The sequence below is a fragment of the Sitodiplosis mosellana genome, unplaced genomic scaffold (assembly GCF_009176505.1).
Source record: "Sitodiplosis mosellana isolate CC-2019 unplaced genomic scaffold, AAFC_SMos_1.0 Smas_scaffold_6197, whole genome shotgun sequence".
Taxonomy (NCBI): Eukaryota; Metazoa; Arthropoda; class Insecta; order Diptera; family Cecidomyiidae; genus Sitodiplosis; species Sitodiplosis mosellana.
Window position 1 is genome coordinate 8,089,565 of NW_022601438.1, and position 21,584 is coordinate 8,111,148.

The 21,584-nt window shown below is 37.8% G+C and overlaps 1 protein-coding gene across 32 annotated transcripts in view; it reads left to right on the forward strand.

Moving 5' to 3' along the window:
* LOC129577351 (transient receptor potential cation channel trpm) overlaps positions 1–21,584 on the forward strand; it is a 58,425-nt gene that overhangs the window by 17,587 nt on the left and 19,254 nt on the right. For 20 of the 32 annotated variants that reach the window (XM_055464194.1, XM_055464216.1, XM_055464217.1 and 17 more), the window contains 4 exons: positions 13,034–13,116; positions 13,534–13,696; positions 15,428–15,568; positions 21,033–21,105. In XM_055464194.1, the coding sequence (XP_055320169.1) occupies positions 13,034–13,116; positions 13,534–13,696; positions 15,428–15,568; positions 21,033–21,105 (460 nt within the window). Of the gene's footprint in view, positions 1–2,462; positions 6,367–13,033; positions 13,117–13,533; positions 13,697–15,427; positions 15,569–21,032; positions 21,106–21,584 lie in introns of those variants that run through there. The other 12 variants (XM_055464190.1, XM_055464215.1, XM_055464195.1 and 9 more) reach the window with 5 other exon arrangements.

A 21,584-nucleotide genomic window follows, 5' to 3' on the forward strand; every position in this document is an offset into this window, starting at 1 on the left:
CGAATGAAAACACACCTGCATTCAGACGTTGTACCATATCAACTGTTGTGTTTTACTTTTGGTTTTGTTTCGTGTCCCTTCCGGGAGGTTTTACCAGTTTTAATGCTCACCTACTCCTCTCATAAAACATTAATGAAATTTATGTTCTTTTTGAGCCGTGCTCGGCACCTTCCCCCCCCCCTCCGTACATTGCTCATGTTCTAAAACGTCGCGCACTCACGCGTCAACACATCAGCCCAAAGCAGATGGGTGCCCGTCATTAAAGTCCATGGAAGCGTGTGTCTCGAATTGTAATTGATTTTATTTTGCAAAAACACAAAAATTACGCGAAAAATACTCTACCTGCAACGTTCGTTTCGCATTATGGAAATTAATCCAAATCCTCAATTGCTATTTGATGCAAACTTATTATGCAATATTAATGTCCCATTTCATTAGGACGAGAACGAGAGTCTGTGCTCGCATTGCTGCCACTTCCATGAAAACAATACACCTCTAAGCCATCTTCAATGTGTGTCAGTCAATCAGGCAGTGTTGTATCGGTTGCGATTTTCTCGCTCATGACACTTATCTCACAAACTCACACTTTGTTTGCACTGACGTTGAAAGACATACACACACAGTGAGAAAGAGAAGAATCTTCACAAATATAAATAAAAACCAAAAATTTCCAATTCATCTGTGGATTTTAAGAGCTCACTGAAGAATTGATTGATATTTTGTGGTTCATGTTAACCACGATCATTAGAACTACCATGAATATCGATGCGAAATTCCGTCATGATTTTGACCCATGACTGCGCTGTGTATGTGTACGTGTACGCGTACGTGTACATGTGTTTGTATTTGTATTTGAACTAATTTATATCCACTTGAAACCGAATCCATCTTTATCTCTACTTTCTCCCTCTCCATGGTTGCACGATGCGATGTATTTTCGTCAAAAGCGAATGGATCGCGCCCGCATCATATTGTGTAAATACAAAGTTGCATGTTGATGCTGCTGCTGCGTGTGTGTGTGTGTGTGTGTGTGAACTTTTGGGTATTTCCATTTTCATTCCGAACAATCGACAAGCCGTAATCTGTTGGAAAATTTTTTTTGAACTGTTCCTCACTATAGTGCAAATTAATAAGAGCAAGTATTTCAAAAAAAAAACCAACGAGCTGCGCTTCTATCCACTCTCACAATTGTATAAAAACCCCGATACGCTCAATGAATCGCACTAGCTCCAAGGACTCATTTTATAAGTACCTCAAAATTGAACGAGCACACTGTTTCTTTTACATGGAAAAAACCGGCAACAACAATTGCAGCAGAAGCAATACTTGAATCATATGCAACAGAAATGATGTCGGGATATTGCTGACTAATGGTCAATTTGTTCAGCATTAAAAATCTATATAGTATAATGTGCATTTTGAAATATTGCCAAAACGAGTCTATCGATTCATCCATTTCCATCGATATCGCTTGAGTGTACTTAATATCAGAGCTGTTTGTATCGTAGTCAAACACAGTGTGCAAACAACGAAGAACGAATAAGGAACAGCAAAGTGTATGTGTCCGGGGGAAAAGAAGGAGTGAATATTTCACGGAATTTTCGATTGAATGGGTAATCAATTTTCGTTAATTGATGTGATAAAGGATCGAGCATGAAATGTACACACAACGCCGTTCACAATGAATACACACACACACACACACACACACACACAATGCACAATTCGAACAAATAACATATGTTTTATGGAACAGATGTGTCAAAACTAACCACCGAAACAAAAAAACAGCTAGTATCCTTTGTCATGTATTTGTAATTCAGTGATTTTCACATATTGCGCAGCATCGAAGCTTCAACCGAATGTTAAATGGTGATCAAATGAATGAATGGCATAATGTATGTGTGTGTGTATGTGTCGTTGTCGATCCAAATGTGATGTGAAATCCATATTAATGTTTGCATTTAAATTGAGTTCAAAATGTCAGGAAAATAGTTCGTAATATGCATATGTTCGATGAATAACTAAACAGAATGAAAAGAAGAAAAAAAAACAATCACATCTCTCCTTCGGTGAAAACCCCATTTTGAAACAGAAAAAAAATGACGCTTAAAATTGAAGGTAATACTCACTAGTTGACAAAACCAACTGACATTCATCGAAATGTACATATTTATACGGTTAGTGTTTTGAATTCGCAATGTTCTCGGCTGAACGAGAAAAAAAATTATGCAATTCTTCACTGTGAGTCCCCGTTTTTTTTTTAGACGAACAACAACAAACGTAGTTACGGAAATTGGATTTCAGTTTTCATTTCAACTCTAATATGCATAAATCTATATAGATCGTCATTTTTTTCATTTCGGCCAGAGAAGTCGAAGAAATTTGAAAGGCGAGCAAAAAAAAAACGAGAGAGACAGGGAGAGGGAGAGGGAGAGGGAGAGAGAAAAAATGATTGAACAGTTGCACGTGTTGTGGCAAATTGAATTTTCTGGCCGGTATGAAAAACGAAGCTGGACGACGATGATAGTGATGGAGATGAAAAAAACGAACTTGATAATCTAATATTGAAATGTTCTGATGCCCAAAAAGTTATTCATTTTGATGAGATTGCTCGACAGAAAATTCATTGATCCGTCAATTTTGGCCATCCGCACTCTTCAAAGTGCGAGAAGTGGCAATTTGTTTTATATGCTAGTAGCTAGCAATACTTTGGCTGTCCAAATGAGAAAAAAAAACGAACGGCAGCATCAGTGATCTTTCTCTCTCTATCTCGCTCTCTTCTGTTCGACGTATCTGATTTGTCCATAAAATGGGCCGAGAACATCATTCATTATATTTATTATCTCCGAAATCTGGTTTATATGCCAAATTCCATTGGACCAACATATGTACATTATGCCTACGTATCTCAATTTTCCCTTTCTTCATCTGATTTTCTTAATGCCACATGGACTTTAGCTATATGGACTTTAAATTTGAATGGATAAAAAAAAGAATATTGCTGCCATTGCTATATGGCCCACTCTGCAACGGAATGTTCCAAAAACTCCACATAGTTTCACAAAGAAGTGAACCAATCCAAAGATGGGCACATACTGATGAGCACAAGCTTTTTGCCAAAGTTTTGCCCAAATTATCAACTCTCGTTAGATGTTGTTTGTTGATACATTAGTCGAATTTGCAAACTTTCACAATAAATATTCACTACATACAGCCGCATATTAAAACGTTATTTTAACTGATAAATGTTAAAAAAAAAAGTTATTACTCTTTAAAACTTTATGGCTAAACAAACGGGGAGGTTTATTTGAAAATGATTTTGTTGATGTGAACCAGCAATGATGATGATGCTGTTGATAGATATAACGAGAGAGAGCATTGGGTAGTTCATATAGTTGTGCAATTTTCATTCGGCCGTGAATAACGATCAAATACCGAAATAAAGATGACTACCGGTAATTAAGCGTATTCAAATCGAAATCAAATTGTGAACATGAAATGCAATCAACAAAATCAACATAGAACCTTTTCATAGCGTATTGTGTGTACATAACATTTTGAAACACTATCGCATTAAAATCGGTAACAACAACAACACACGAATGAACGAACGGTTCGCATTTTGCACACAAGGTGTGTACGCTGCGCACAAATGCAATTACTCACTCACTCACAAACTAAAATTTCGTTTGATCTCATTTCAATGTTAATATTCTTTTGTGAAAAAAAAATCAAGCACGCAGTATCTATCTCTATCTCGTTAAGCTTACATCACATCATTAATACGTGTGTTGTTTATGCTAGCACATCCACAAAATATTTCCGGGGCATTTTAAGTGAGGAAGTAATTTTCGTGCTAAAAACCTAATTCACAAAAACGAATAAATAATTATTGGCATCTCATGATGTTTTAAATTTTACGAACCATAAACACAGTGCGCAACGTGTTTAACTTTGTCTCTCTCTCTCTCTCTGGACAGCCCCGTTGCCGCATAGGCAAATTCCGATGCCAAATTGCATCTATTGTGATGCAAAATAATGTGCACACACCGTTCAGTCGAGCATTGACAGTGAGCCGATAATGTTTAAACGGTATTCGGTGTTCAATTTATGGTTTTGTAAATGCTCGCTTATTAATTCGGATATATGATTTGTTTTGTTGCACGAGTGCATGTTGTTATTCCATTTGTTTGAATAGTGATAGTGATAGACATTAGCCGATTTACATCATGTCAATTTCAAGTGATATTTCCGAATATTTCGATTATTAAAACGTAGCACGTTAAACAATTCCCATCGAAGCAACAATAAATACGGCCGGGGTGGATGGGTGTTATGTAAACAATCTTCATCCTATTTCGGAAAACTCATCCAATTATTATCGATGGCAAAATGCGTTTGAGTTGTGAGTACGTGTGTATATGTGCGCGTGTATGTGTGTTTGTGTGTGTGTGTATTTTGTTAGGAACTCGTTTTGGGGGGGTCGAGCGAAAAAGCTCTGCGAAGCATTCATGCACGAAAATACACATGACAACAGCACGTTTCAAAGTGTCGAAGTTTAGTACTGTTTTTCCGCCCAAATCACCGAAACAGAAAGAAAAGAGTTTCTGGCACAATGATTTGTTAATGCCGAATGTTATTAATTTTTGTTGGTTGTTGTTTTGCCGAGTGGCCCCAGTTCGATCAGTCGTTCAGTGCAATTATTTGTTGAGCAAAAGCATCGCTGTCGTCGTCGTCGTCGTCATCGTCACCGCCGCCGCCATCGTCGAGTGGCTGGATTTCAATTTAATGAAGCGTAACATTGAAGTGTTTGCGTGCGTGCGTGCTAGCAAGTGAACAAGTGTGCACCCGCGCTCATTTTCTTTCGCTCTTTTCTCAATGTCGATGATCATTGTGTATAGGTCTCGTAATAAAATAGAAATTAATACGCACCGAGCAAGAAACGTCTCTGGTTGTGAATTAATTAAGATTTTTATTATGAAACCGCAAGTGTTCATCAATTCAATGTTGTGGCGGTGTCGGCGACGGAAGGCGGTTTGTTATTATTATTGTAAGTTGGCGTTTGTATTTAATCTATGAAATTGGTCGATAAGACTGATATTTCAAGTGTTTTCTTTTTTTTCTTCTATGTGTAATGGAGCGCTCACAAGTTTTTTTCTCTTTCGTACAATGATAACGAACGACCGAATGCTCTCGAGACAACGAAACATGCGATACATGAAATCGAAACAACAAAACACTTTCAGTGTGTCTTTGAAGCAAATTGAAAACTTTAAATCCGTGCCATACTTCTTTTTTATTGTATTGATATTGATTTCGTATATCATCTTTGTTTTTTTTTTTCTCGCATGTGTGTTTGTTGTTTTTTTTTCCTCTCATCAATCGTAAATTGTTAGTCTGGCGTTTACTCTTTTTTACTGCGGTTGTTCATTTAAAGTCGTGCCCAATCAGGGACACAGTCGATGAGTGAAGCAAAAATATAATAACGAATATATCAATTTGTGAGTTCATTTTTTTTTCTCTCTTCAAAGAGGAAAATAAATACAACAAAAGAAGAGCTATAGAAGGGTGTTCATTTGTGTTATTTAAACCAATAAATTGATCAATCTAAGGCTGTTTCGAGTATTAAAAAAAATATTGGTGGTAATCAATGTCGTTTCATTAAGTGGTTGAATATCGAACACGGTGCCAATATTTACTCTGGCCAATCCAATTTAATTTGATTGTCGGACGTGGCGCACTTTATAAGCGCCTTCTCAGTATCGTCGTCATCATCGTCATCATCATCATCATCGTAGTCGTCGTAGTTAGTTTCGACCGAAAAATAAATGCTCTATCTTCAGTTTCACGGATGACAAACGCGCAAAGAGTGATTCACTTCCAAGAGATACACACAGAAAAAGGGGAGACTTCGTCCCATTTTTTTCATTTGTTGATACAATAATAATTAATCAAATAAAATTGTTTGTTTAGAACGTGGGATTATATTGTTCGTTACATTTTTATGAGTAAGTGCGTGTAAGTGTGTAGAATATGCGCGTGTGCGGACGGGACACAAAGTGCTGAATAAATAAAACGGGTTTTTAATCAATTTGAGCTCACTCAATTACCGAACAAAACGTGCAAAAGGACAAGTCTACCAAACAGATAGAGACAGACAGAGAGAGAGAGAGAGAGAGAGAGAGAGAGAGACCCAGAGACAGAGAGACAAGTGGAAAAACAATTAAATTGGAACAAGTAAAATATGAGTCAATCGTAATAATCATGACAAAAAATACGGCGAACACAACGATTACAAAACTCCTTTTGCTCAACGTACGAGACTTGCTACGGCAACAAACATGTGGCGATGCTCATTCACAGGTAATAACATTTTTTTTTTACTCAGTGCCTCTCTGGTGGTGAAGCAAAACCTGGATTCTAGGCCAAAAATAAAAAAAAAGAGTCGACCGAACCCGTGTGTTTCGCACTCGATGTAATGTATTTCTATAAAAAGGAAAACAAATTTATTTTTCGGCTTATGAGAGAAAAACCAGTGGGAATAGTTACATTAAGAATAATTACATATTCGTGTATTTGGTAGTGAACACCAACCATGAACAAACGCACACTATTTTATTTCGCCCTTTTCATCCAAAAGTCACAATGGCAACGGCAGCCTCAATAGCAGCGCCAACAGAAACAGTAACAGTATTTATCAAGTAGCTTGTGAGCTTAACGGACTAACAAATGCTTGTGTCATAAATGCATAATTATTCAAAGGCATACTTTCAAAAGGATAAAACCATTTAACGTCTCACTGTTTATGTCCCTTTGCTCTCTCTCTCTCTCTCTCTCTCTCTCTTTCTCCATTTTGACTCTCTCTCTCTCTCTATTCTCTTTTCTCTCTGCGTGTGTTTTCGATTTCGTTAGCAATATTGCTCATTCTATATATCAATTTGCACAATTTCAATTTAAGTTAAAAGCTTTTCTTTCTCCCTCTCTCTCTCTCCCTCTCTCTCTCTCTCTCTCTCTCTCTCTCTCTCTCTCTCTTTTTCTCTCTGTGTGTCCGCGCGCGATCCTTTATGTAATTTCGCAGTTGGCGCAAAACTCAAGGTATTCCTTCTGTTCTCGCCATTGAGAAAATCGAGTGGGAAAGAAAGAGAAAATGAAGAGCGCGCGCGCGTGTTCTTGTTGCTGCCTTGTTCTGTGAGAGATAGAGAGAGAGAGAAATATCGAGGCGAATAAATAAGAATTGTTCATTTGAATATTTCCATAAACAGTCGTCGTAGCCTTTTTAAAAATAAGCACAATGGAATCCACTTTGAGAAAAATGATCTGTCAAAAGCACATCTACGTGAACATAACAAAGACCGAAGCTGTTTTAATCAAATCACGACGACGCTCTTTTACAACGCGGTGCACTCTGCTTCGGTTCCTATGGCCTGTCTTCTTCTGCATCTTTCTTTCCTTCGACTTTGTTGGTTTTTTTTTCAACATTTCCAAAACGCAAAAAACTGAAAGCACAAAAGAAATGAGAGAACAAGCAAATCAGCCGCTGAAGAAGAAAATTTCACTTTCTTAACTTGAGTCACATTTATTAAACATGCGAAGTCACCTTCGCTAAACGATAATCTACAGAAGAGCGTCGCATTCTAAACCCTTAAGTCGAAATGACAAAAGACCCGTTGTCATCCGTGAATGAAAAGCAAACCATTTTGCTCGTATACAAGTCATTTGAACATTCAATGCAAGCAATTTATAATCGACTTGAAAGCTATATATATATATATATATCGAAAGTGATGGTCAGTTACCCTTCAATACATCCACAGCAAACCATGGCATGCCATATTCAACCGAAGATATTGAACATGTGGCTCTTAAAGTTTCGTGTTTTTTTTTTCTTCCACTGTTTTTTTCTTACTTTTTTTTATTATGATAGTTTATTTGCACTTATTTGCCTTGGCATGCAATGAGGTGCATACCAAAGGCTGCTGCTAGCAAAGGCTTAACTTCTTTGTTAGTTGCGGGTATTATTTATGTTTCACTTTGATGCGAGAAAGAGCAAAAGGGAGCTGAAAAAAAGGCAAACGCAAAAGCACAACAACAATGACGATGGAATTGATGTGAGTGAGTTTGTCGTTGTCGTCGTTGTCATCGTTTTTTCGTTATTATGCATTGCAAGCCACTTTGGACGGAGCTAGCTTTCGTATTGAGACCACCACATCGTTAAACCTCGTCATTGACTTTTTGTCTTGCACTTTGCATTTTCTCACCCTCTTTCCGTCTTCTCCACTCTGCAAATATCATTATCACAACCATAAACAAGGCTAATTTAAGAAATTATCCATTTTCATTGGGGTGTTTTACGTGATGTTCATTATTTAAGAAAACAAGCATAATAGCTCAATTACGATGTGTACATAACAATTGGAAAAGTGAAAATCTCTTCCCGTTTCCGGTGTGTCATTTGGAATGGAAAAAAAAGAGAGGAAGAGAGCGAGATTGACGATTAAATATGTGATTAATTGTGTGGAAGATTGTCTCGCAAACAATGGCAAAACGATTGAATAGCTAAAACTAGATGAATATCGCTTTAGCGATAACTCATCGTTTCATAATTTTCATAAATTACCAAACGACGTGCCGAATTTATGAATTCTTTGGGGGATGGGGTTAGGGAGGTGTGTTGTGGTGGGACATACGAAAACATGCGGATGTCAATTTGGGCATGGGCACACAGTAAACGATCTAAATTCACGACGCGCGCTACTCGTGACAGATTATTGTTGAAGCAAGAAAATCTCTCGCAAATTACACTTAACCGTTTAAATTCAAAGGCGATTCGGCTGTGGCATATTCGGGTGTGACATGTCGCCAAATGGTGCAAAAAAAAACTTTTTTCCTTATCACAACCGAAAAAAGTGTGTTTGTGTTGAAAGCGAAAAAACCAAATTGCTGTTAGCAGGACAGCAGAGTGGGAGTCAAGTGAAATAATTTTCGAACATCCCTATTTGGTCTAATACAGCTTTTGCACGATTTAATCTTGAAACAATAAAAACGACATTATTGTATGGTGTTGTGTTGCTCATTTTAGCTAGTCAAAAATTTAGATTTTATGTGTTAATTTTTTTTGTCGGTCGATTCGTTACAAATTCTCGCACCCAGTCAGACAATGTGTCTCTATTTGCGATTTTTTCCAAGCAATTTCGTATGTGTCGCCATCGCGACAATGACTAACGAAGACTGCACATTATCTTGGACTGATTTGCATAAAACATTGTTTCATTTCAAAATGAAGGAGATTACGTATGTGTGTGTGTGTGTGTGTGTCTCACACTGTCACACTCAAACACGCATTCACATTCATTCCAATAAAAACGGAAATATTGAAATTAACGAAAATGAGAGAATTTCAGTTTTATGTGTTTACAGGCGACGCGCAGCCTACTATCGTATATTGCAACTCAAACCAATATATTGTGCCAAAACCGCAGAAATGTGGAAAAAGACGAACAAGCATTCACCGAATATTTTGTAATTTTACAAATGAGCATTTATCTCTTCTCGTGCGTGCCTGTATTTAAAATTCATTGCTGTGGAATTGCAGAACATTTTCTCGTGAGTAGAAGATAAAGAAAATCCAAGTGAGAGTGAGAAACACACAGTGAGGTGGAGAGTGAGAGAGAGAGAGAGAGAGAGAGAGCGGAAATGTTTAAAGCAATTGAATTCCTTGGAGACTTGCGTTTTGAGGTGAGATTGTGTAATGCACATTGAATTTCATAATATTTCGTCTACATTTTATGCTCCATTTTCACACACACATACACACCGGCGTGACAGCAGCAGAATCAGCAATAACAGCAACAGTAACAGCAGCAGCAACAGCACCGATTTTGCGGCTCCAATATTTCACACAACAAATTAATTGACTGTATTCTTGTGACTGTTTTGTTGAAGTATGATGATTGTATAAATCGTTGCAATTACTTTTCTCTCGCTTGCTTTCTCTCTCTCTCACTCACTCATTCACTCTTGTTCTCTCTAATATCCTCAAAACACCAGCCCCGTCCATATCAATAGCATAACGGTTGTGATTTTCGCAGTGGTAAAACCGTAAACATTGTGCTTTTCGATGCAGCAGCTGACTCACTTCTCACCGTTTCCTTGGCTTAATGGTAGCATTAAATGTTTATTGTCGTGGAAAAGTGTGTTTTCAATGATTAATCTCGACTTGTTACAATGCTTTGATATACAAATTGATTTTCCTTCGTGCTAAAATCATTTCATTTTCATTCATCAACTTTGTGCCAAATGAAATTTTCCCACGCTTTGTAATGTTCGATTTCGCCCGCCACCCTGCCCGTTGGGAATGTGCCACCACAACTCCATTTCGATATAAATATATATATATATATATATCCACAAATCCATGTGAAGATAAAAGTTCATTCCGAACATTGTTTTAAATGGCTGTGTGTTACTTTAGTGTTGTTGTGCAGCCACAACTTGAGATGTGCAAAATCGACATGGATTTATGTTATGTTTCGTCAATGTAATGCAAACTCTTGAGTGTGGGCGCGCGCGTTCATTTCGAACCGATTATATCACTCTTCTCGGTGGAATTGTATAATCGAAAAACTTTGTCGGATTTTGAAGTTAAGTGCATTTTCATTCGAATCCGTTTGATTTATTCCATTGCATTCCATTCGTAGCACATTGAAACGCATACACATTCCACCCATAGATTGGTGTACAGAGTGCATGTGATAAGGGCAAATCAACCACCATATGAATGAAATGTTTAATGGTCAGCTCATGTGCACATAAAATATTTATCCCGATCGCGTTGCTGAATGTCTTGCAAAGAGCAAAAGAAATAAGAAGGATAAAACGAATTACATAAGTAATCCAAACTTTTCCGCTCCGCAGCAATTTAGTTTACCTCCCGCTTAATGTTTAACCAAAATTTCAATAGACCCTTTTTTCATAGCATTTTTGACCTTAAAATACAACTATTTCGACCATTTTCCATACAAAAGTGTCATTTTCGAACAAAATTTCAAAAACTTCAAAAAATGTTGATTTCGGACCAAATTTATGGGCAAGTAGGTGTTCAGTTGTTCGAAGGCTCCCATTATTTTTGCAAAAAAATATCAGTTTGCTTTGACCAAAACCCTAAAAAATGGCTTTCTGAGTGATTTTTTATACAAAAGTCTATTTTTCGAGGAAAATTTCAAGAAATGTCGTTTTGGACCAAATTTATGGGCAAGTAGGTGTTCGGTTGTTTGAAGGCTCGCATTATTTTTGCAAAAAAACATCAGTTTGCCTTGACCAAAACCCTAAAAAATGGCTTTCTGTGTGATTTTTCATATAAATGTCTATTTTTTGAGGAAAATTTCAAGAAATGTCGATTTTGGACCAAATTTATGGGCAAGTAGGTGTTCGGTTGTTCACAGACTCCTATTATTTTTGCAAAAAAAGGCAGTTTGCCTTGATCGAAACCCTGAAAAATGCTTTTTTCGGGTACTTCCCGTACAAAAGTGTCATTTTTCAAGGTTTTTCAGGTCCTCAGTCGGAGGCTTATGGTACGAAATTGGTAAATCAGAATGGGCTCGAGATCAATCCGAAGCTTTGTCTCGACATGCCAAAACTTTTGGCTTTTACAGATCTCAATTATCTTGTCAACTTTTTGAGATAATCGGCGAACAAAAAACGCGAACGCGAACGCGGACGACGCCATACGAACATCGCTATTTTACACATTTTTCATAGGAAACAACGTATTTTTGGAGGCAGATGGGTCTTAATCGATAGGATTTGATCCCATCTACATTGCCTAGTGTACAGATATGTGCTTTTTGAAGTTTGGCGTGACGTTATAGTGGTCCGAAAGAGGAGATGTCATGAAATTTTGGCTAGTAAAACCAATACTTTTCCATACAAACAAAGTTTGCGGAAAAGTAAAAGGAAGGACTGCATCTATTATTATGAATGTGTAGTATTGGTCAATGGAATGTGTACCACCAGGTTTTTTTCTAATGTGCTCCACTTTGCACAGTTTTGCCGTTCGCTCTCTTGCTTATTCAAAGAATGAGCACAACAAGCATCTCTGTCTCCTCTTGAGAATATCAAAGCAAATATCAAGATTTCCGCACGTGGCCATCTCATTTTCATGAGCAATTTGCCCACAAAATGGAAACAGATTGCAATAATTTTGGTTGTAATGCCCCGTTTGCTTGGAACATTATATGAGACCATACAATTTCAACGCCACGAATTATAAATAATCGAATAGATCTGAAACAGTAGCTGTAGCTGAATCCAGACACGAAACAACAAAAGGAAAACAGAAAACAATACATTTTCTCTAATACAATTTGATTCGATATAATTGATTTATCGTCAAAAATAAATGCTGAAGATTTCAATGAGCGCAATTTATTCTGAGTGGCTGGAATGGTTCGGCCAAACGATTGGTTTGGTTAACATTTGCAAATAAATGGCAAATTTGAGCCATATCCTTTATTTGATGCTTCACACCCAATTTTTCCCGGCACAACGAGCAGACGATTCGAACGAGAAGCAAAGACCTAAACAAATATTATGCTTATTTTATTATCAAACATCTTCGAATGGACGAGGATAAGAACGAGAACTTGATAGACCCGGGTTTGAAGGAAAGGGTTAGCTTTTGATTATGATCAAATTTTGGCTAATCTTTTCGTCATATTTCTATCAAAATGTCTGTTGAAGCATTGCTGATTGTTTGTATACTTAGGGTGTTTCAGTTTGTTTTATATGAAGGGAAAATGGAATTAAAAATGCCTTTTCTTTGTTTTTGTTGTTGTTGTAATTTCTTTTTGCAGCAGAGTTTGGGGCTTCTGTGTTCATATTTTTTTTTCTGTGTCTTGTCATACAATAAATGGATGATGAGTATGACGCAGACACTGTCTCCATTAAGTTTGAATGTTGTAATCATTTGCATTTCTAATCTCATGTCGTATTTTTCTTTCTGTTTCGTTTTCTTCCTCCATTCACCCAATAGCATTCTCCACGAAGCTGGATCGAGGCGAACTTTCAGAAAAGAGACTGTGTTAAATTCATACCAAACCCAAAAGACGATACAAAGTAAGTACCAGTGTAGATCAGTAACCGTAGCAATAAAAAGAAAATGGTGCGTGTGAGAGAGAGAGAGAGAGAGAGTCGTCGTCGTCAGTGATGCCTTCCATAGATTCATCAAGTTGAAAAGGGTATTTTTTTGTAAATACACACGGGCTCTGAGTATGACTCAAGAGTATTATGTGTTGAAAATGAGCTTTTCATCCAGATCAAAATTGATACACGGATTCAGTAGCTTTCACCTGCTGTGCGATTGTTAGTCTCTCTCTCTCTCCCTCTCTGTCTCTCACACACACACACTCAGACTATTATGAAACTGATTGCCTTTCATCCTGGGCAACACACAAATATTTTCACTTGACTTTCCTTATCTTTTATGTATAATTGAGATTGATTTGTAAAACTGTATACATTCGTTTTGTTTAGATGTTGCTGTGGTCAAGCACGTCAAACGCATCCAACGATACCTGGAATTGAGCCTGGTTCCCCAGGAGATGATTGGTTGCCAAACAAACACACACGACCGCACCCGACAGATGCATACGGAACAATCGAATTTCAAGGTGGAGCACATCCGACCAAAGCACAGGTAACACAGCCATAACAGAAAGAGAACAAAAAAACTATCAAAAATTCAGTTGAAAATCAAAATGAGGAAATGAGGAAATGAGGAGATGTGAAGAGAGAAAGAGTGAGGAAGAAAATGAGAGCACCAGATTTTCGAAATGAAATCCACCGAGAGTTGGAACTAATTGCTCATCTAGTGTGTGTGTGTGTGTCTGCTGTCATACAGTAGTTTTGCCATGCCGACGGCAGTTCGGTTTAATCATTAAATAAAGCACTAATCGCTCGATTGAATTGGAATCAATTCATTCCGCTTGCAAAGCCACCCGGCTTCGATTCGTGGCTTTGTCATGCAAAATGAGAAAATAATTGTGCACCACACACACAGCAGCCATAACAAGCGAATTTCCATTTACTTATTGTCGCTTCTGTGCGTTTAGTTTTGCCATTACTGTATGCGCTACGAAATGGCTGGAAAAATTGATGAGTGAAGGAAAAAAAGACAAATGCTGCCGTTCTTGTGTATTTTCTTCTTCAAAGAACAGAAATTGAATCGATAATGTGGGTTCGGTAGAAAGATTAAATACAACCGCAAATACATTGCTGATATATAGATTTCAACAAACGCAATCCGTTAATGAACCAGTGACGAGGAAATAAATTGAACTAGATGATTATAGGATAAACGCAGCCGCAAGCCAAATACACACTTTGCAATCGATTGGTAAAGCCGCAGAAAAAAACCAGCGACAACGGCGAATAAGAAGGGAGAGGAGGAGGAGGAGAGAGAGAGACTATTGAATACCAAAACCAGCTTATCTGTTCACATGCAATTCGATTTTTCCAAACAATATTTTTGTGATTGAATTTTCCTCGCTAATATAAATTTATTGGCAGTATCATTTCAAAATACCTAGAGTGTAACGTACGCCCACAAACTCTCAATATACTGGACAATGTGTGTGTGCATGTGTTTTCTCTCTCTCTAGATTTTTTCTCTTTCTCATTTTCTAGCTTTTATGCCCGTGTATTTTTCACGCATTGAGCTGAGCCTTTGATTTTTATGTTCCGTACGTTTAGCGATAAAATGGGAAAAGAAAAAGGAAAATGTGTGGCGAAATACTTGTATAATGGAGCGTAAATTATATAAAAATGTCAGCAAAATTGCGCCTGCCAGAATCTATGGGTTTTCGGCTTCGGTTCTTTTTTTTCGCACATACACACACTCTTTCTCTCACTCTCTCTCTCCGGCACTTTCAATTAAATTACTTTTTTGTACACATTCACACATTGCCCCTGAATTCGATGAAGATATGAATGCATAAAAGTGGTTGGCTCGACCATATTTTTTTCCTTCCGTACGATTTCCTTTCCCTCTCTCTTGCTTTTTCACGTGCGTGAGCAAATCAAGCAAACATTCAAAGTCATAAAGCGGTGATTTTAAAGAAATTGTTTTAAAAGGCCAACGGAAAAAGGCTACGGCAAGCCAACGGAAGAGAAACAAAATATATAAAAGAATCCGAGACGAATCCCGTTTAAATCCTGACATTTGCCGAGTATCTTATCGTTTTTTCCTCTCACGTAAAAATCGTTCTCATCTTTCGCATTCATTCCATTTGCTGACTCTCTGTCTCTTTTTCTGTGTTCCATCTTTTTCATTTTTTCTCACTTATACACTTGGATGCGGCGGCGGCAATGTTGTGCTCTCATGCGTATTTGATGGAATAACGATGACATAAAATCTCGGCATATATAGTACGTTCGTTTATCGTATGACACGAGACCTGAATTGTTGGTTCAACTTTTCACACGAGAATGGAATTTGGAGCTGCCAAAACTTCTTATCACCGTACAGGGTGGCAAAGCGAACTTTGAACTTCAGCCAAAACTCAAAAAGGTACGTATTATGTTAAATTAGAATCAGTTCATAATATCGACAGATTTATCAAGTGGCACAGAATCAGCGGCAACAGCGCAAGCTGCACCAGTTGGGCATTTATTTTTATTTTCGTTATGTCGATGGGGACAGATTCGGCGTACGCAAATAATGTACGGCGTGCAGAAAATGACAATACGTTAAATGCAGAACTTTCAATCGCCAAACTTTTTGTGGCTACCATAAAAATGATGATAAACAATGGACGGAATCTTGTGTCCTTGTTCGTGCGCCACACAATATGATGAAAGAAACGCGCACACACACATACAAATGGAGGGCGAACAAACACCTCTGAACTTCGATAAAGCATTTTCACATTTCGTTTCATTTGATTTTTTTTCCAATTTCATTTCAACGAGTAATCTCAAGGAGTGGTGATTTTGTCTTTTAGCTGCAAAAGTTATCTTGTTGAAAATTTGACAGACATACGCACGGCGCGAAACGAAATTCACTGACCCATGACAGCACGGAGCGATCCAACACACGAAACGTTCGAACGATTTAGTTTGGCACAATATTTATCAGTCATAAATAGGTTCGACGTTCTATTAGGCTTTGCATAATTATCCAGATAAATCCAAATGCTAGGTCACACGACCGTTTCACAGCATATGCGAACTCATACACACACATACTACACTCGACTACGACCACCACCATCACCACCATGGTGGTGCTTCATGCATGAAGCCAGCCAGCGAGCAGTAGTTTGCTCCAATAATTACGTGTAGTGTTATAGCGATCCCGAAGCAGCAATATATGCCCAAAAACGCAATTTATGCCCCGGAAAAAAAAATGCAAATGGCACGATTTCAAGTGGCTGCCTGCTTCTCCAGATTAGCATTAAGCACGCAACGAGAGATGACATGCTGTATAAATACCAGAAGAAGAAGAAATACAGAGTAGCAAGTGAATACGTATATATGATGCACGCGGGCGGATGGGCGCGAGTGAGCGCACACAAACAAACACACACACATACATGCAAGAAGAAAACTAATCTAAAAATAGACAGTGTTCTTGGCATTCATTTAAGCAAGCCTCGGCCTCGTGCCATCAAACCGAATTTGTTGACTTTTATCACCAAATTCAAACAAGTAAACCAAAAGTTTTCGTTTTGTATCTGACCCCGGCTCCATTTCACATCGACTCGCTGTCTACACACCATATATGTATGATTTACTAATTTTCGTTTCTCCCTTTATTTAACCATTTTCTCTTCCACTCCACACTCCGGTTGTGTATGTATATCGCTTTCAACCGTGTACTTCGCATATATTCACTTTCAGTTGACTCTTCTAGGCTGTTTGTTCTCGTTTCCATCACATTACATGGCATTTCAAAAATCATTCGAAACGTTTTAAATGACCAAATATTAATTTCGAAATTAAGTGAGTTGATTAAAAAGAGTCGGCATTTGTTTTTTCCAGGATGTTAATTTTTTTTTGTTTTTCATTTTTTATTTTCATTTCCGATCACACAACGGAAGAAGATGTGAAACGAAGAGAAAGTGGAAAAAAAGCGGTTACACAGCACGTGAATCCGCGCGTATTTGTGAAAGCCGTAACCATTTAAATAGTTTTTCTATGCGAGTTATGAATGAATATCCTTGTAAGATTTGAGGTCGGCTAATTAACAAAGTAATCTTAGTGAAATAATCACACCAATTTTGGTTTTTCCTCCGTTTCGCCGTTTAAAACGTTCGACAGTTTACACACTACGTGAGCAAAACAGTGCATTGGCATGGATTATAGTGATTGTTGCGCTGCTGCTGCTGTGTTTTTCACTTATCTCTCGTTGGAATCAAGTGGCCGCGTTGATTTGGGTTAACATGCAAATGCGATAGTTTGATGGTGAATGATTTGAAAATACATCATAAAAAATTGTTTCAATTTCATTTCGTTCGTTCGCGCGCGCATTCATTTCATCACACGGTGCACACGTGCCAAGCATGCTATAATCACTTCGTCACATTCTCGGCATATGCGTCGAAAATTTTATATGTTCCGGAGTCACACAGCAAACACACACACCGACAAACCGACTGACTCGATACACATTTTCGTGTTGTTGATATATGATGGTAATGATTCCTTTGTCTGTTCGCATATGAAAATCAATGTGTAAATCAGTTATAAATTATGCATTCACGTGATTTACAAGAATAAAGGAAAAAGAGAACAGAACAGAACAAAAAAAATCCTTCTCAAGCAATTTACGGCCCTTGAGCGAATCCAAAAATGAGTTGACGTGATTTTTTTCCATCAGTTTTCCTACCGCGTTCATTCCATTTCGAACGAAATGCAAACGAAAACCGAAATCTTTACGTATGAAACACACCAACACATCGTCGATCGATATTTTAAATTATGATAAATAAAGTGTGTGTGTGTGTGTGTGTGTGTGTGTGTGTGTGACTCTTGGCTGAAAAGACGATGCGACGAGCACGCATTTCATCAATGAATAATAAATGCAGAATCCTCTCAAAAGATAATTACGATATATATCATTTTCGATTCGAATAGTTTGGCATTTGTCAGGGATGTTGTTATTGTTGTGGTTGTCGAGCGTTGATATTCCCAAGCTAGTGCGGGCAAACGGGCACGTGCTTTAACTCCTTTATTATTTTAACTAGTGCCAACTTGTCATTGAAAATTCAGTCAATGCCAACACCTTAATCATGACAGGCCATGCCGTTTGCCGATTGCCGATTGTGTGCTTGCTCACTTAATTCAATTCATTTGATGACATTTTCTATTATTTAAGCACTTGATAATACCGCCGATCCAAGCATTTGATTTCGATCACCCTCTCGACTGTTGTATCATCATCGACCGGAAGTAAATTTCACTTTTCCGCTGAGTGCTTTTCCACTCTCTATCATTTCTATCTCTGACTTCTTCATTTCGGTTCGCTCTCGTCTTTCGTCGTCATCGTCTGACAGCTTGAGAGTCCTTCAGTCAACTGCGAAAATAAGCATTGGACGTGAAATCATCTCCATCGAGCATACATTGACGTTCAGATTCCTAGTGCAGAATGTTCAGTGGCTGTGGAAAAGGCAGAAAGAGAGAGAGAGAGAGAGAGAGAGAGCAAGTGCAAGAGCAAGAGCAAAAGCGAAAACAAGATCGTATCCGGCCATTGAGTACTCTGAAAAAACTGATGTAGGGTTATGTTAAACTGTTTGTGTTGACATTTATTTCACAACAAGATTTCAAAAAGATTGTGGTGATTTCTGGTACTAAATATATTTCTAACTTTTTTTCACTACAAAGTCAAAAAAGATTTGTGGTGCTCTAGCGGCAAAAAAATATTTAGTACCGAGAATCACCACAACAACACTTTTTGAATACTTGTTGTGAAAAAAATGTCAACATAAACAGTTTAACATCAACCCAACATCAGTTTTTTTCAGAGTAGAGCTTTCTCTTTTCGTTCAATTTCAGCATTTTTTGTTATTTGTACAATCAATGGTTTTCATTGAAAAAGTTTCTTTTTACAGCAATGCACAACACAATCACGATGGCCATCATTGAAATTGATGTTTGTGTTCGGCCTGTGGCCGTACATAAAAAAAAACTTTTTTATTACATTTTTTCACCGTTTTCATTTTTAAACAGACGTTCTTCTTTGTGTGTTGTGTTGTGTCTCTCTTTTTTGCTCGTAAAAATAGACAAGCATCGATTGAACATTTTCTTTTTTAAATAGATCCAATAACAACGCCGAATTATTACTCTGGTAAAATTGATTTTCTTTTGTATCTATCTTTTTTCTTTTAGCTTCTTCTGTTTTTTTTTTTGCTTTTCTCATTGAATGAACATTGGTGGCATTAAGAAGATGACGTCGACACTATACTATCTCTTACATCTTTTGGCCCAAAGCCCAAAATCCAGTGTTTAAAACCATTTAATAACGTGCATTTCAAAGTATATCGTTTTTATTCCACTCGTTGAACCATTGTGGCCGTAGAATGGGAGCAAGAGCGGGAGCAGGACGCGAACGAATATATATGCTTGAGTGTGTTTGTGTAGATTGTATAACAATGAACATGAAATGGGAACAAATTTGTTTCGTTTAATATATTGCACAACATCGTATAAACATGTTGGAATTCTTGCTTCGACAATATGAGCCACATCAAAAATGCATACATTTTAAATGGACGGAAAATGTATAAAAGCATCAACCATATTTAGTTAGTGTGTTGTGGATGCGTGCATGTACTGGATTTACAGGAAAAGTAAATGCAAAAGAGATTGTGTGTGAGAGAGTGAGAGAGAGGGAGTGAAAGATTGAGTGTGAATTGAACGACAACCCAAATGAGTTGGAGAGAATAGGTATGTTCGTCAACTAAGCCATTACTTCAATGTTAGACATGGTAGCTTTGCCACACGACACACATACTCTCACACACACACATAAGCGACAAACAATTGAAATTGGCATAGAGAGTGTGTAAAGGAAAAATTAACGAAAGAATGAAAACGAGTCGGAGATGTGCGTTTCGCATGGATTGTTGTGTTCAGAAAAGAAAGAAAAAATTAGTATATATTTGTGTGTAGGGAGAAATATTTAAGAGAGCGTGATTGAATGTCGTCAAAAGCAAGCATTTGGTTTTGCGCGTCACTCAAACACAGTGTGTGTGTGCATGTGTAATGTGTATGCCTTTGTGTTAATCTATATAAGCTTGGCACAGGTATTGTCAGTTAACACCTTGTGTCTAACACACCAGCAACAGCATCGCATGAGAAAGTCATTTCACTCTATCGCCCGGCTCTCCCTCTCAATCTAGCTCCCTCCCTCCCTTTCCCACTGCACACACACACTGCACGTTTGGTTGCTGTTCTTTTTAATATTAAGCATAAAACATTCTCATTTTATTTTGACACAATTTAATATTCGGAGTTAGGTATTGTTGTTTGAGGCGTATGTATTTTGATTGTACGCTGATATTGTACCCGGAGATTTTATATTGTGCTCCTTCGTTTGCAACATGCTGCAAAGTACACACTACTCCAACGGTACATATACACATACTATTTCGCTCTCATCGTTCGCCCTCTCAATAGGAGGGTGGTAGTTTTCCATCATTTCGGTATGCATACGAATTGACGACGTTCTTCACATGTTTCGCAATGTTGATCACACACAGGCACTATCGCTTAAAGTAAAACATCCAAGAGCTATGAGATTGAGATAAATATCGGTATAACGTGCGCTTTGAGGTGAACCATATTCATCTTAACATTGCCTACCGACGAGAAATGAGGCCCCTACTGAAGCCATTTTTCTACTGCTGCTGCTGCTGCTGCTACTGTCGCTACTTGTGTTATTGCTCCTTCCTTTTTTTAAAAACGTTTTTAATATTTTTTTTTTCTCTTTTTTCGTTTTTCTTTTCTTTTCCCTTATTTTCTGCATTACGTAGGAAATACGAAAGGGATTATTGAAAGCGGCAAAAACTACGGGCGCATGGGTGTTTACAGGTGGCACAAACACAGGTAATTTGTTTGCTAATTCTACAATATTTTCTCTAACCATCCCCGCCCACCACCCGAAAATAGAATCTTATATAATTGAATCCGTAAAGAGTATAAATTAGTCGTAAATTTTTGCGTTTCTATCCCATGTACCAGTTTTTTAGTGTTGTGATTTTATTAAATGAGTAAAACAGATCATAAAATCTGAAACAGTGAGCGAAACTGGGGATGAGAGAGAGAAAGAGAGAGAGAGGGAGAGAATGACGGAAGGAGAATGTGACAGAGAAGGAGAGTAAGAGACGTAAATTCATCCGTTTAGCTATTTTGTATGCTACGCATTTAATGACATTCAATTAGTGCTGTTGGAACGGCAGAGTTGAAATTACCGGATTATTCAAATTGTTGGAAACGTTTGAAAGATTTTTTCTTTCCGGACACGAATCACTCACACAAATCTTGTGCGTTTTGATCAAAGATTCCAAAACTCGCTCGCTCGCTCG